The 13,230-nt window shown below is 46.8% G+C and overlaps 1 protein-coding gene across 1 annotated transcript in view; it reads left to right on the forward strand.

The window, feature by feature from the left end:
* The first annotated feature begins 3,985 nt into the window (after positions 1–3,985).
* Positions 3,986–13,230, forward strand: part of FA2H (fatty acid 2-hydroxylase) — a 48,966-nt gene continuing 39,721 nt past the window's right edge. The window contains exon 1 of the mRNA XM_027617086.2: positions 3,986–4,326. Coding sequence (XP_027472887.1) covers positions 4,057–4,326 — 270 coding nt within the window. The 5' untranslated portion in view covers positions 3,986–4,056. The remainder of the gene's footprint in view (positions 4,327–13,230) is intronic.

Genomic DNA, 13,230 nt, shown 5'->3' on the forward strand with positions numbered 1-13,230 from the left:
AATGCCACTAGACTTTTTCGTGGACTTTGACAAAATGATTCTAAAGTTTATATGAAAAAGAAATCCAAGATAAAACAAGACACTTTTCAAGGAGAATAAGGTATGGGTGGCAGCCTTCCCAGATAACAGGATCTATTGTGAAGCTATGTAATAAAGACAGGGTGATATTGGCAAAGGGAGAAGCAAACCTGATTGCTACAACAATATAGAGGATCCTCAAACTCATATAAGGTACAAAAGGCCAAGTTTTACTGTATATAAATTATATCTCAATAAGAGAGCAAAATGACCTTATATGTTTGGATCTACTTATGGACTTTTCTGTTCCATCGATCTCTTTGTTGGTTCTCCCCTGTCTTGAATATGTAGTTTGAAGTCTCAAAGTCAGGAAGCGTAAGTCCTGCAACTTTGTTCTTTCTCAATGTTGCTCTGGATATTTTGGGTCCTTTATATTGCCACATACATTTTAGAATTAGTTTATCAGCTTATCAATTTTTTCCTTTTATTTTCTTTTTTAAAAAGATTTTATTTATTTATTTGCCAGAGAGAGAGAGAGAGAGAAAGAGCGAGCACAAGCAGGGGGAGGGCGGGCAGAGGGAGAAGCAGACTCCCCGCTGAGCAGGGAGCCCCATGCGGGACTCGATCCCAGGACCCCAGGATCATGACCTGAGCTGAAGACAGACGCTTAACCAACTGAGCCACCCAGGCATCCCTTCCTTTTATTTTCTTGTCATTTATTTATTTGTTTGGTGAGAACACTTAAGTTCTATTCTCTTAGCAAATTTCAGTTATATAATAGTTTGTCAACTTCTAAAAAAAAACAACTAGCAGGATTATGATCGAAACTGTGTTGAATGTTTAGATCAGTTGAAGGATTTGAGATCTTAATAGTGACTCTCTCAGCCCATGAACTTGGAACTTGTTATAGCTGTGAACACTTTCATTTCTCAGCAGTGTTTTGTGGTTTTCAGTTAGAGGCCTTAGATTTACTTGTTGTTGTTGTCTAATTTATTCTCAAGTATTTTGTGCTTTTTGACATTATTATAAATGGGATTTTAAAATTTCATTTTGCAGTTGTTTGCTGCTAGTAATTAAAACACATTGACTTTTGTATTTTGACCTCGGATCCTGTGAACTTGCTAAATCCACTTGCTTGTTCTAGTTGCTTTGTGAATTAGTTGATATTTTCAATGTAAACAATGATGTTATGTGCAAGTAGAAAGATTTTTGAGCCATCATCTCTGCTCTTTATGCCTTTTGTTTCTTTTCTTTTTTCTTTCTTTTTTTTTTTTTTTGCCTGTATCACCATCTAGGACCCCTAACACAATGTTGAATATGAGTGATGAGAGTGGGCATCCTTGCCTGGTTCCGAGACTAAGGGCTAGGGATTTTCATACATCTTTCATGGGGATGTAAAATAGTATAGCCACTTAGAAGTTAATTTATATTATCTCGTAAATTTGAACACTTGTGCGCCCTATGACCCAGCAACTGCATCCGTAGGTATAGAGGCTATAGAAACTCTTACTGTATGTATAAGAATGCTCATAATAGAAAAGAAAAAAGAAAACAAAACTCAAGTAAAGAAAATGGGTAAATAATATAGCGGAATATGACCCTGGACTGAAAAATTGGTGAACTACAGTGACCCTCAGCAACATGGATAAATCTTAAAATGATATTGAGTCAAACATGCAAGGCGACAGAAAGCAAAATACAGCATCAGGTGATTTTCATAAAACTCAAGACAAAGCTAATCTAAATAACGTATAGGCCTATATGCATAGACATGATAAAAATATTAAAAATAAAAAGCAAAGGAATGATAAGCACAAAAGTCAGGACAGTGATATCTCTTGGGAGGAGGCAGAGAGATAGAGGTTTTGGAGTACAGAGGCAGGTGCAAGTTTTTGCAGTGTCCCAGCCCTTGGGTCGGGAGGCAAATTCATTGAATTGGTTATACTATTTTTACTTTGAAACTTACAGAGTTTCTTTTGTTTGCATTCAAAGTCTTTTGAAAGATTAAAGAATTGAAAATAGCAAAACAATTGTTAGCATACCTTACAGAGTTGTTGTTTTCCACTTATACTGTCCTGGGGATTATTTCCCGTCAGTACACCCAGATCTACCTCATTCTCCCTAAAGGCTACCTAACATTTCACTGTGAATGCACCATCACTTAGTTATTTAGTCAGTTCTCCCTTACGATGAACATTTGGGTTGTTTCTGGTCTATAAACAGTGTTGCAATTAATATTATTACACATGCATCCTTATACGACATATCCGTAAGGTCACATTTCTAGAATTGGAATTACTATGGCAAGCAATGTGTTATGATTCTGAATAGATGCCTTAAACCACTTGTTCAACTTCAGATAATAGTTTAAGGTAATGGTGAGAAATGCAAACAGGGGTTTCCCCGAAGATATTGTCAGCAAGGAGTACCAGAGGACACCTGTGAGTGTGTGCCTGACTGCTTTTGCACACGCAAGGTATTTGGAACAGAGAAGGTGTGGAAATGGGGTGAGGGTGACAATGCATTCACCACTTGTGAAAAGCAACATTCGTGACCTAATGCCTCCAGGCCTGTTGGACAGGAGTTCCATCCAGATCCAGAGACTCAACCCAACTCTTGCCCACTCCCTGAAGATGCGTCAGGAGAGGCCCACAAGGGGGAGAAGGAAAGGACAACTATCCTGACCTTGGGCACATCTATTGTTGGGGTGGCTTCTGAGGCATCTGGGCCAGGCTTTCTCACAGCGCTGGCTGGGCAGAGGTGCCCAGTCCCAGAACATAAACAAGAGTGACCCTGAAAATAACTTTTCCTGAGAGAGACAAGAGCCCAGCTGGATACTCTGTTCTCCCCTCAGGGTCCTCCCCCCAGGGCAAGATTAGAGTTTTGCAAGCGAGGCAGGCACTCAGGGTGTGAAATTTATGCCCGTGCCAAAAAACTTTATAATCAAGATAAAGAATATTTTAATGCAGTATTTTTACTTCAAAATTAGTGCAAAAAATAATCATGATGAACACAATACCAAAATTTTAAATATTAAGGACAAGATCCAAACTTGCACTTTGCCACCTTGCTTCTCCTGCCTCACCAGCCCTGGTTCCAATAACCTTTATTTACAAAAACCTGATTTTTAAAAATTCTTTTTTATAGGGGCACCTGGGTGGCTTAGTTGGTTGAGCCTTCGATGGGCTCAGGTCATGATCTCAGGGTCATGGGATTGAGCCTCAGTCAGGCCCTGCTGGGCATGGAGCCTGCTTAGGATTTTCTCTCTCCTTCTCCCTCTGCCCCTCCCCTGCTCTCTCTTTCTCAAAACGAACAAACAAAAACTTTATTAAATATTGTGATAACTATTATATTGTTATTGTGATAAAATACACATAATGTAAAATTTGCCATTTTAACTATTTTTAAGTGTACAGTGGCCTTAAGTACAGTCACGACTGTTGTGTAACGATGGGATTTTAAAATATTACATTAAAATATTATGTATTGTGATTATGGAGTTTGGGGGCGCCCAAGCCCAGAGCCTCACTCGTCTTACTCTAGTACTCGCCCTGACTCCACCACTCCTCGCCCCCTCCTGGAGCCTGAGAATGGAAAAGTGCAAGTTTCTCCCAACAGGCAGCTGCAAGAGTTATTCCAATAGCGATCAGGCCACCGAGGATGTCCGTCCATGCGGCCACCCGCGACAGGAAGAGCTCCTCCGCCTGCATCTGCGCGTCCCCTTCGCTTTCCTCTTGCGACGGGACACACCTGGCGGGCGCGCCCTCTACCTGCCTAGGGCCACCTGGCGGGCGGCCCGCAACGGGTGGCCCGCCCAGCTCGGGTCGCCCGGGCTTCCCCTCGGCCAATGAGGAAGAGGGAGCCTCCGGGCTCGGGCAGCGTCCGGCCGAGCGGCCAATGGGAGCACGGCATGCAAATGAGCAGGTGCGGTGGCGGACGGCCCGTCAAGGCGGCCGGGGCTCCGGGGATGTTAGAGGAGAGCTGGGCTGCCGCCGAGCAGAAGCCCGGGCTTCCAGCTGCGAGCTCCGGTCTCCTGCCATGGTCCCCGCTCCGCCCCCCGCCGTCTCCTTCTCGCCCGCCGAGGTTCAGCGGCGCCTGGCGGCCGGCGCCTGCTGGGTCCGCTGCGGGGCCCGCCTCTACGACCTCACTGGCTTCGTGCGGCACCACCCGGGGGGCGAGCAGCTGCTGCGGGCGCGGGCTGGCGAGGATGTGAGCGCCGACCTGGACGGGCCGCCGCACCGGCACTCGGCCAATGCGCGCCGCTGGCTGGAGCAGTACTACGTGGGCGAGCTGCAAGGAGACCCTCAGGTACATCCCGGCCCCGGGGTCACACACCCCCTGACTCCCCTTCTTCCCTTCCCCACTCTCCACGCACCGGCAAGCCCAGTCCACCTGCCCTCTAGGAGGTCCCAAGGTGACAGCCTCCGCCCTCACCTTCGCTTCCCACTTCTCTCCAGGGAACAGGTCACTACCCGCCCCCCTCACCAGGACTTGTCCTTCCTCTCCAGCATTGCTCCTGACCTGACCCTCTTCTACCTGCTACTTCTACCACCACCTCCCAAGTTACTCCCTCCTTCCTACTTGTTCCTTCTGCAGCCTCGGCCATCTGACAATTTGGATCCCCTTTTACCAGCCCCTCACACTCCCAATCTTTCCTTCCTGTTCCCTTATCAGCCCCTCCCTCTTTGCATCTGTTCTTCATTTCTGTTGAATAATAGCTTCCAACCTCAGCTGTCCTCCCCTCCCCATCTCACCCTACTGCTGCTTCCAAAAGTCACAGATCAGTTACCGTTCTCAGCCAGTTTGGATTTCCTGGTACTGCCCAAGTCTGCACTAGGGCTTCCCTGGGTAGGTGGAGTGGTTGGGGCAGTGTCTTGGGTGGACTGTGTGCTCCCATCCCTCAGACCTCCCTTTATTTCTTGTCTTGCATGCTGGCATGGGTGTCCAAAAGAGCGAAACGAGAAGCCACTGTTGGGGGGAGAGGGGCCGGGGATTAGCACTGTGAACTGCATGCTGCTGTGCAGGACAGCCTCCTGACGCTATTGAAGCCTCCAACTGGTCCTGGTGTAGGTTTTGTTATCCCAATTTTAGGATGTGGAAACTGAGGCTCAGGGAGGCTCTGTAATTTGTCCAAGGTTAAAGAGCTAGTTAGTGGAAAAGCCAAATATATCTGACTCCAAAATCGATGCTATCTCCATCCCAAGGATCTTGGGATGTGGGGGATTGCCCCAACCCACAGGGCTCCAGGTAGGCTGAGCCAGAGGCAAACTGACTCCTTGGGCTTCCCCAGGTTCAGCTGTCGGACTGGTGACAGTGGGACCATCATGCTTGGGCATTAAGCCAACAGTTTTTTCTTGCTTCTACCTCTTGTTCTTAGGGTGGCCCCAGGAAGTGCTTGTAGATCTTTGGATAAAAGGACTTGCCTCTCACTGCTCCTGGTGGCTCCACATGGGGCCGTCTAGTCTAATAGGTCAATCATTTCTTCAGTCACTCACTTGGTCCTTTAATGATTGTTAGCACTGAGATAGGCACTGGGGAGGTGCCGATGGACAGAACCAATACAGTCTTCAGGGAGCTAACAGGCTAATGAGGGAACATACTAACGGCACAACAATTATTTCATTATCTGGTACCATCAGAATGTGGATTTGCAGGTGAGGAGTTCAAGGAGAGCTTTCTTGAGAAAGTGACATTTGCACTGAGAGCTAACTGATGGATAGGGTGTTAGCCTGGTGAAGTGTGGTGAGATGAGCATTCCAGACAGAGGGAACAGCGTGTGTGAAGAAGGCTCTGAAGGGTAGGGACTCGGCACAGTCAAGGGACAAATAAAACCAACGTGGCCAGAGGCTGGTGGGCAAGGAGAGAGAGGAGGGAGGAGGCCAGAGATCAGCTGCGTCACACGGGGCCTCCTAGGCTGTGGGCAGGATTTGGGACTTGATTCTAAGAAGGACAGGAAACCAGGAAGGGATTCAATCAGGCAGGGGTGTGGTGTGGTCAGATTTGCATCTTTGGAAGAACACCCTGGCTGCGGTGCCAAGAAAGAATAGAAGGAGCCCAAGTGGGTTTGAGGAGACCAGGCAGGAGGCTACCGCAGAGCCTGGGCAAGAGGTGAAGGTGGCTTGCACGATGGTGGCGGTGACCAAGGGGAGAAGGGGGTTGAATTTGGGAGATTCCATAGGTAAAATGCCAGGGCTCAGCATTCTGCTGTGGCAGCCCAGCTGACCCCTGGAAGTTGGTGTTCGGTGTCAGGTCATGCTGAAGGGGCAGAGAGGTTTAGCTATAGATATACCTCAGGGTGAGTGCAGGAAACGAGAGGTTGGGACCAGAACACTAGAGGTTTCCAGGCTTGTGATGGCCAATGGAAGCCATCCTACAACGTAACTGTGTCCTATAAACAGGAGCCTTAGGGTGTGGCTTCTCTTCCCAGATAGCAAGGATCACCCCAGGCCAGCTGCCCTAGTTGGTTCCGCCCCCCAACTCTGCGAACCACCAAACACTATGGTTTGCTTTTGCTTCGCTGTGTTTTGCCTTTACTTGACCCTCAGGGACGACTCAGAGAATAGGGAGACCAAATTTGCTTCCTACCCCTGCACTCACCTGTTACCCCAAGAGTCCCAATGTGGCCATGCTGCAGGCATCCTTGTATCTGGGCCCCAATCTGAGGATATGGGGGAAAAAAAACTAAAAACTAACAACATACTTACAAACCCATGGCTCAAACTTGACCAGTAGCCACACTTACCCAATACTCCAGCTGCCCGTCAGTTTCTGTCTACAGATTTCTCTTCTGGAAACTAGTATAGTGTTGTCTTTAAATTGAGGGAGAAAGGCAGTTGGAGGAGAAATCTGGAATGGGGTATCCTGTACAGAGAGAAGCCCTCTTCTTACAGCCTGAATGGAGACATTTATGTCCTTCTTTCTGGCTAAGCCCTTCAAGCAACCTTCATATTACTTTCTTTACCTCCCTTCTCTCCTCCTGCTAGACCAGAGATGCTGACCTCTGCAGAGCTTGGAGCCCAGCTCCTGGAATGTGAGGACCAGGAGGGGTGATGGGAAAGCAGGTGTCATGAACCAGCTCCGTTTGTTTGGAGTTCATTTCTTTTTCTTTTTTTTAAGATTTAATTATTTATTTGAGAGAGAGACGGAGCACTAGCAGGAGACAGAGCACAAGCAGGGCAGGGAGGGGCAGAGGGAGAAGCAGGCTCCCCGCTGGGCAGGGAGCCCGATGCAGGGCTCCGTCCCAGGACCCTGGGATCATGACCTGAGCCGAAGGCAGACGCTTAACCGACTGAGCCAGCCAGGCGCCCCTACAGATCATTTCTGAACGGTACTCCTTCTAGGGGTCCTTCCTCGCCAGTGTAGTCCTTGGAGGGGAGCGTCCCGGAGCTCGGCTGTGAAATTTCCAGGGAGAAGGCATGGTTCCTTTGGTTTCCCCCGTTCTCCAATTTGCCGCACCTCCTCACACACCCCTAGGTACTCTTACACACCTTCACACTCACACACAAAACAAGTCAAACTTGTTTGAGCCAACATACTGTTGGGATGAAACAAGGTCTGCTCGGGCCGTGGTCTTGCACTTGAGGAAGCCGAGCTGCCCGCCTAGAGCGAGTGAGAGGGCTATGGCTGAGCAGCGAAGTCAAGTCTTCTTCTCATCCTGACCCTTGGGTGGGGGAGGGGGAATCAAGCTCCTCACTCCAAGCTCAGGTAAGAGCAATGTTCTCCCAACTGTAGTTCATGTCATTAGTGGGGGCATGAGGTCCATTTATTGAGCTGCAACCAGCATTTACGTATTTAAGATTTTATTTATTTATCTATTTTAGAGAGAGAGAAAGAGAAAGCAAGAGAGCATGTGAGCAGGGGGAGAGGCAGAGGGAGAGAATCCCAAGCGGACTCCCCACTGAGCACAGAGCCCGACGTGGGGCGCCATTTCACAACCCCAAGATCACGACCCGAGAATTGGACACGTAGCCAACTGAGCCACCCAGGCGCCCCTGAGCTGCAACCTGCATTTAAAAGGAGTAAATAGGAAAGGAAAGAACTTTGGGTTCAAATCTCCTCCCAAGGCCATAGATACTATGTTTCCCAGAGTTGGGTCATCCATTAATCACTGTCAGGTTTGTTTGTTTGTTTGTTTTTTCTGAATTGGTATACTACTTGATCTATTATACTTGATATTCATTTTTAAGTAGATTCACTTTCTGTTTTCCCACTTACTCACCCTAGGCAATAATACCAGTGACATCATAAGTTTTACATGCACTTGAAAATAGAGAGCTATTCAGATAAGAAATGCTCATCCCCTGTATCTCCTAAAATCATCTCGGGTACCATCGATGGAGTAAAGATCATACTTTGGAAAACATACAAAGCAGAGCTTCTTAAACCTGGTGTTCTATGGATCATTTTGTGGGATTGGTGAATGAGATGAAATGTGTGCATTTTTCTAGTGAGAGAGCAACTGCTATTATCATAGTCCAACCAGAATCCTGCCCTCACTCCAAACCAAGAGGCTAATAACTGTGAAAGGGTGGCTTGTACTCCCCCCACCCCCCACACCTGCGGACCTTGGGAGGTCTTCCTGTGGGCAAACATCTGACCGTGCTCTGGCTAGAAGCCCTCTGAGAAGACCCTGGAGGAAGGCAAACCTCAACTCCTCAGCCACTGCTGTTGGCATAACTCTGATGTCGAATGACTCTGTGTGCTGGGTCCTCATCCCACAGGGTGCATCCCTCTCTGAGTGGCTGAGAAGTCCGCAGCTTCTGCCACGTGTGTTTCTGCCAGCATTTGGGGGTCTGGCCACGCAGAGCTTCAGGGCTTGAGTAATTCAATAGGGCAGGACATCTCAGTACAGGAAGACTCAGAGTGTCCACCCCACCCCTGAAACTACCCTTGCCGGGGTCATCAGGACTTTTGCCTCACTAAACCCAGCCACCAGTTCACACCTTACCTCACCTGGTCTGGCAGCAACTCAACGCAGTCAACACTCCTCTTCCTTGATACGCTTTCTTCACCTGGCTTCCGGAGACCGCATCCTTTAGTTTTCCACCTGCAGGAGTTTCCTATGGCTGCTGTAAGAGATCACCATAAACTCAGTGACTTGACACAAATGTATTCTGTTTTAGTTCTAGAGTTTTTTTGTTTTTTAAGATTTTATTTATTTATTTGACAGAGAGACAGTGAGAGAGGGAACACAAGCAGGGGGAGTGCGAGAGGGAGAAGCAGGCTTCCCATGGAGCCGGGAGCCCGTTGCGGGGCTCCATCCCAGGACCCTGGGGTCATGACCTGAGCCGAAGGCAGACGTTTAACGACTGAGCCACCCAGGCGCCCCTTCATAATTCACTTCTAAGGTCCCTTGTGATTACACTAAGCCCACCGGGATCATTCAGGATCATTTCCCCATTTCAAGGTCCTAAACTTAATTACATCTGCAAAGTCCTTTTTGCCATGTAAGGTAACATATTCACGGGTTCCAGGTATGGGGACATAGACTGGGGGGCGGGTGGGTGCATTACTCCACCTACCTCACCACCTGTAGCCCTGGTGACTAGTTCTCAGTCTCTTTTTTGCACGTTTCTCTTGCTCCTCATTTCACAGAAAAGTTTGCAAAGTTTAAATGGAACCATACGACATGTACTGTGCTAGATGGCTTCTTCTATTCAATACTATGTCTAGGAGATTATCTGTGTTTTCCTTACTCTTTTTTTTAAAATAAAGACTTTATTTATTTATTTGAAAGAGAGAGCAGGAGTGGGAGGGTGAGGGGCAAGAGGTAGACTCCCCACTGAGCAGGGAGCCCAACGCGGGGCTGGATCCCAGGACCCCAAGATCATGACCTGAGTCAAAGGCAGATGCCTAACTGGCTGAGCCACCCAGGCACCCCTTCCTTACTCTTTTTTTTTTTTTAAGATTTTATTTATTTGTCAGAGAAAGAGAAAGAGGGAGAGTACAAGCAGGGGGAGTGGCAGGCAGAGGGAGAAGCAGGACCCCCACTGAACAAGGAGCCTGACGCAGAACCCGATCCCAGAACCCCGGGATCATGACCTGAGCCGAAGGCAGGCATCCAACCGACTGAGCCACCCAGGCCTCCCCTTCCTTACTCTTGATAGCAACTGTCTCCACTGTCTGTCCGCTCTGTCCTAGAGTTGCCATACACTCTAGAAAGGAAAAAATGGAGAATAACTGGAAGACAGAGTGGATGGCTTGCACAGACCACGTGCTAATTCTCATGAGCGTCCTTAGTCTTCCTTCCAGGATATCTCCCCACTACAGCCCTACTTTGGCCAGCACCCCGCTAAGCTCATTCTTGCAGCAGTCTCCCGGGCAGATCTCTCCCTGCCCAGACTTCCCGCACCCAAGTGCCTGAGACCTTTTCTAAAGAGAATTTTGTTATGTTACAGCAGTATTCCTAAGCCGTTAGGGCCTCCCCACTGCCACACCCTTTTGGTCCACCTCCAATGCCTACTTCTTTCATAGAATTTCCCACCCTTTCCCTGCATCTGCGTTACAGAGTTCATAATGTTCTTCCTTATTTACTGTGTTTTCACTGTGTCTTATCTTCTCAACTAAACTATAAACTCTCTGAAAACTGGAATCGTCTGATTCATCTGGGTTCCTCTAGGACACACTAGCACACTGGGTTCCTCTAGGACACACATACACTGGTGTATGCCAACAGGAACTAATCAATGTTTGAATCAATGAATGAATGAGCTGCTTGGAAAACTGAGACCTGAGCATAATTGAAAAGGAAAGTGGTAAACTTAGCACACACATGATACTTCAAGAATTACAAAGTTAAAAAAAAATCTTGTTCCAGTTCCTCTTTGTTGGCTAAAAGAGCTGGGAGTTTGATGGAAAGGATGGAGGGCTATCCAGTGAGTCACTCATTTCTGCCTTTGTCCCCAGTTATTCTCAGCCAGAGAGTTGGCCAGTGTCTTCCATACCAGGCTACTCCCATGCACGCATGCTCATGAGTCCCCTACGGAGGTAGGCATGAAGTTAACCATGGAAAATGCCAGTTGAGAGCCCTCATTGCTCTCCAGGCTATGACCAGCCCCATGTGGCTGTAAGTACCAGAAATCCAGGCAGGACCCAGGATGCCTGGATTTCCAGTTCTGTTTTCTCTTTCCTGTGTCTTTTCATGCAAATTTCTCTAAAGCACATGGTCTCAGAACTGCAGTTCTCAGTCTTCTCTAATCACTGCTAATCTAGGACAATATGATATATAAACCTCATACTTAAGATTTTTTGTTGTGAAGCTTAATTCTCCAAATATTTTGTTTTCCTGCTTTGATAGTATATTGCAAGGTATTTAAATAGCGGTACCAGATAAGCAAATTTGGGGACCTGTGATGCATATAAATATGTAAAGTCCTGTCATAGGAAAAATAACAGCCAGAAATTCTATTGATACAAGAACAGGTGACTACAAAGGTAAACCATCCGATCTACAACAAACTTGGTTGATAATTACCTGTGTAAAGTAGTCTTAATTTCTCCTTTAAAGGGAATAGAATTTAAAAGTGGAGTTCTAGTTCTTTACTTTCTTCTGTGCCCCATAGAACCTTCCCAACAGTGCTTAAGCTCAGATTTCCCACTGGAAAGTGGATCTCCAGTAACAGTTTTAGTTTTATAAGGTCCAAATGTTGATGGACCATGATAACCCACTTAGTTGCTAATAAGCTCTAGTCTTTAAAAAAAAAAAAGATTTTATTTATTTATATGACAGAGGGAGTGCACATGTGCACAAGCAGGCAGAGCACCTGACATGCGGCTCTATCGCAGGACCCTGGGATCATGACCTGTGCCGAAGGCAGACGCTTAACCAACTGAGCCACCCAGGGGCCCCTGGTCCTTAGTCTTCTATAAAAACAAAACTCTATGAAACAGTCATCATTTATCCACAAAGATGAAAAACCTCAAGTTTTTTTAAGTCAATTCAAGGCCCACACTTTGAGACTGGCTGCTATTGAGGAATAAAGAATACCTACACTGGACTGACTAAAGACAGCTTCTGTGATCCTATACACCACTCCCTGCAAGCCAGGGACAAGGTCAAACCAACCAATGATTTAGTGGTTGCTTTCTCTTATCCCAGGCAAGGCCCATTGGCATGCCAAGTGTAATGGCTTTTGCAGGTTGGAAATAGGGTGCCATTAAAAATTCAGTTGTTCAGGGACGTCTGGGTGGCTCAGTTGGTTAAGCATCTGCCTTTGGCTCAGGTCATGATCCCAGGGTCCTGGGATGGAGTCCCGCATCGGGCTCCCTGCTCTGCGGGGAGCCTGCTTCTCCCTCTGCCTCTCTCCCTCTCTCTCTGTCTCTCATGAATAAATAAATAAATAAAATCTTTAAAAAAAATTCAGTTGTTCCTTGGACCTAAGTAGGAAGGTCCTTGACTCCTAAGAAAAAAGTCACTTGAAGCGAAACTACTTTAAATGAAGACTAAATTTCATAGAAAATGGGATAGGGGTTGGGAGACGGGAACTGATTATCTTTAAAATTGAAAATGAAGGGGCGCCTGGCTGGCTCAGTCGATAGAGCGTGAGACTCTTGATCTCAGGGTCATAACTTTGAGCCCCATGTTGGGCACAGAGATTACTTAAAAAAAAAAAAAAAGGAAATTAAAACAAAAATGAAACCAAACATTTTTTTTAGTTTATTTTAACCTGACAACCAAGTTAAGATTGCGTGCAGGTTCTTAAATTGAGCAAATAACAAATCAAGTTGTGTAGGTTTTGTGCATATGGGTGGTTTTTCTGGCAAAACTGTATGAAAGCACAATGTGGCATTCCAAACTTCACATTGGCTTTTCACAGCGTGATCATAAAGAGTCTTTTTGCAAGAGTATTTAAGAGCTAGGGATCTCTCTTGATCCTTTGATAAACAGGTCATTCATTCTCTTTTGAAGAGCCTCATCCTTTGCTGGTCGCCTGTATTTCAGTGTTAAACAGCCTAACTTTGCCAGATCCTTATTTTGCAATGGAATTGTGAGTAAACGGTTTTCTATCAGTTTCATTGACTTCATGAAATTTTTTGTATTTTGACATTAATATTCAATTTCACGGGGCGCCTGGGTGGCTCAGTCGGTTAAGCCACTGCCTTCGGCTCAGGTCATGATCCTGGAGTCCCGGGATCGAGTCCCGCATCGGACTCCCTTTTCGGCAGGGAGTCTGCTTCTCCCTCTGACCCTCCCCCTTCTCATGCTCTCTCTCT

Source organism: Zalophus californianus, chromosome 17, assembly GCF_009762305.2.
Source record: "Zalophus californianus isolate mZalCal1 chromosome 17, mZalCal1.pri.v2, whole genome shotgun sequence".
In the NCBI taxonomy this organism is placed as follows: domain Eukaryota; kingdom Metazoa; phylum Chordata; class Mammalia; order Carnivora; family Otariidae; genus Zalophus; species Zalophus californianus.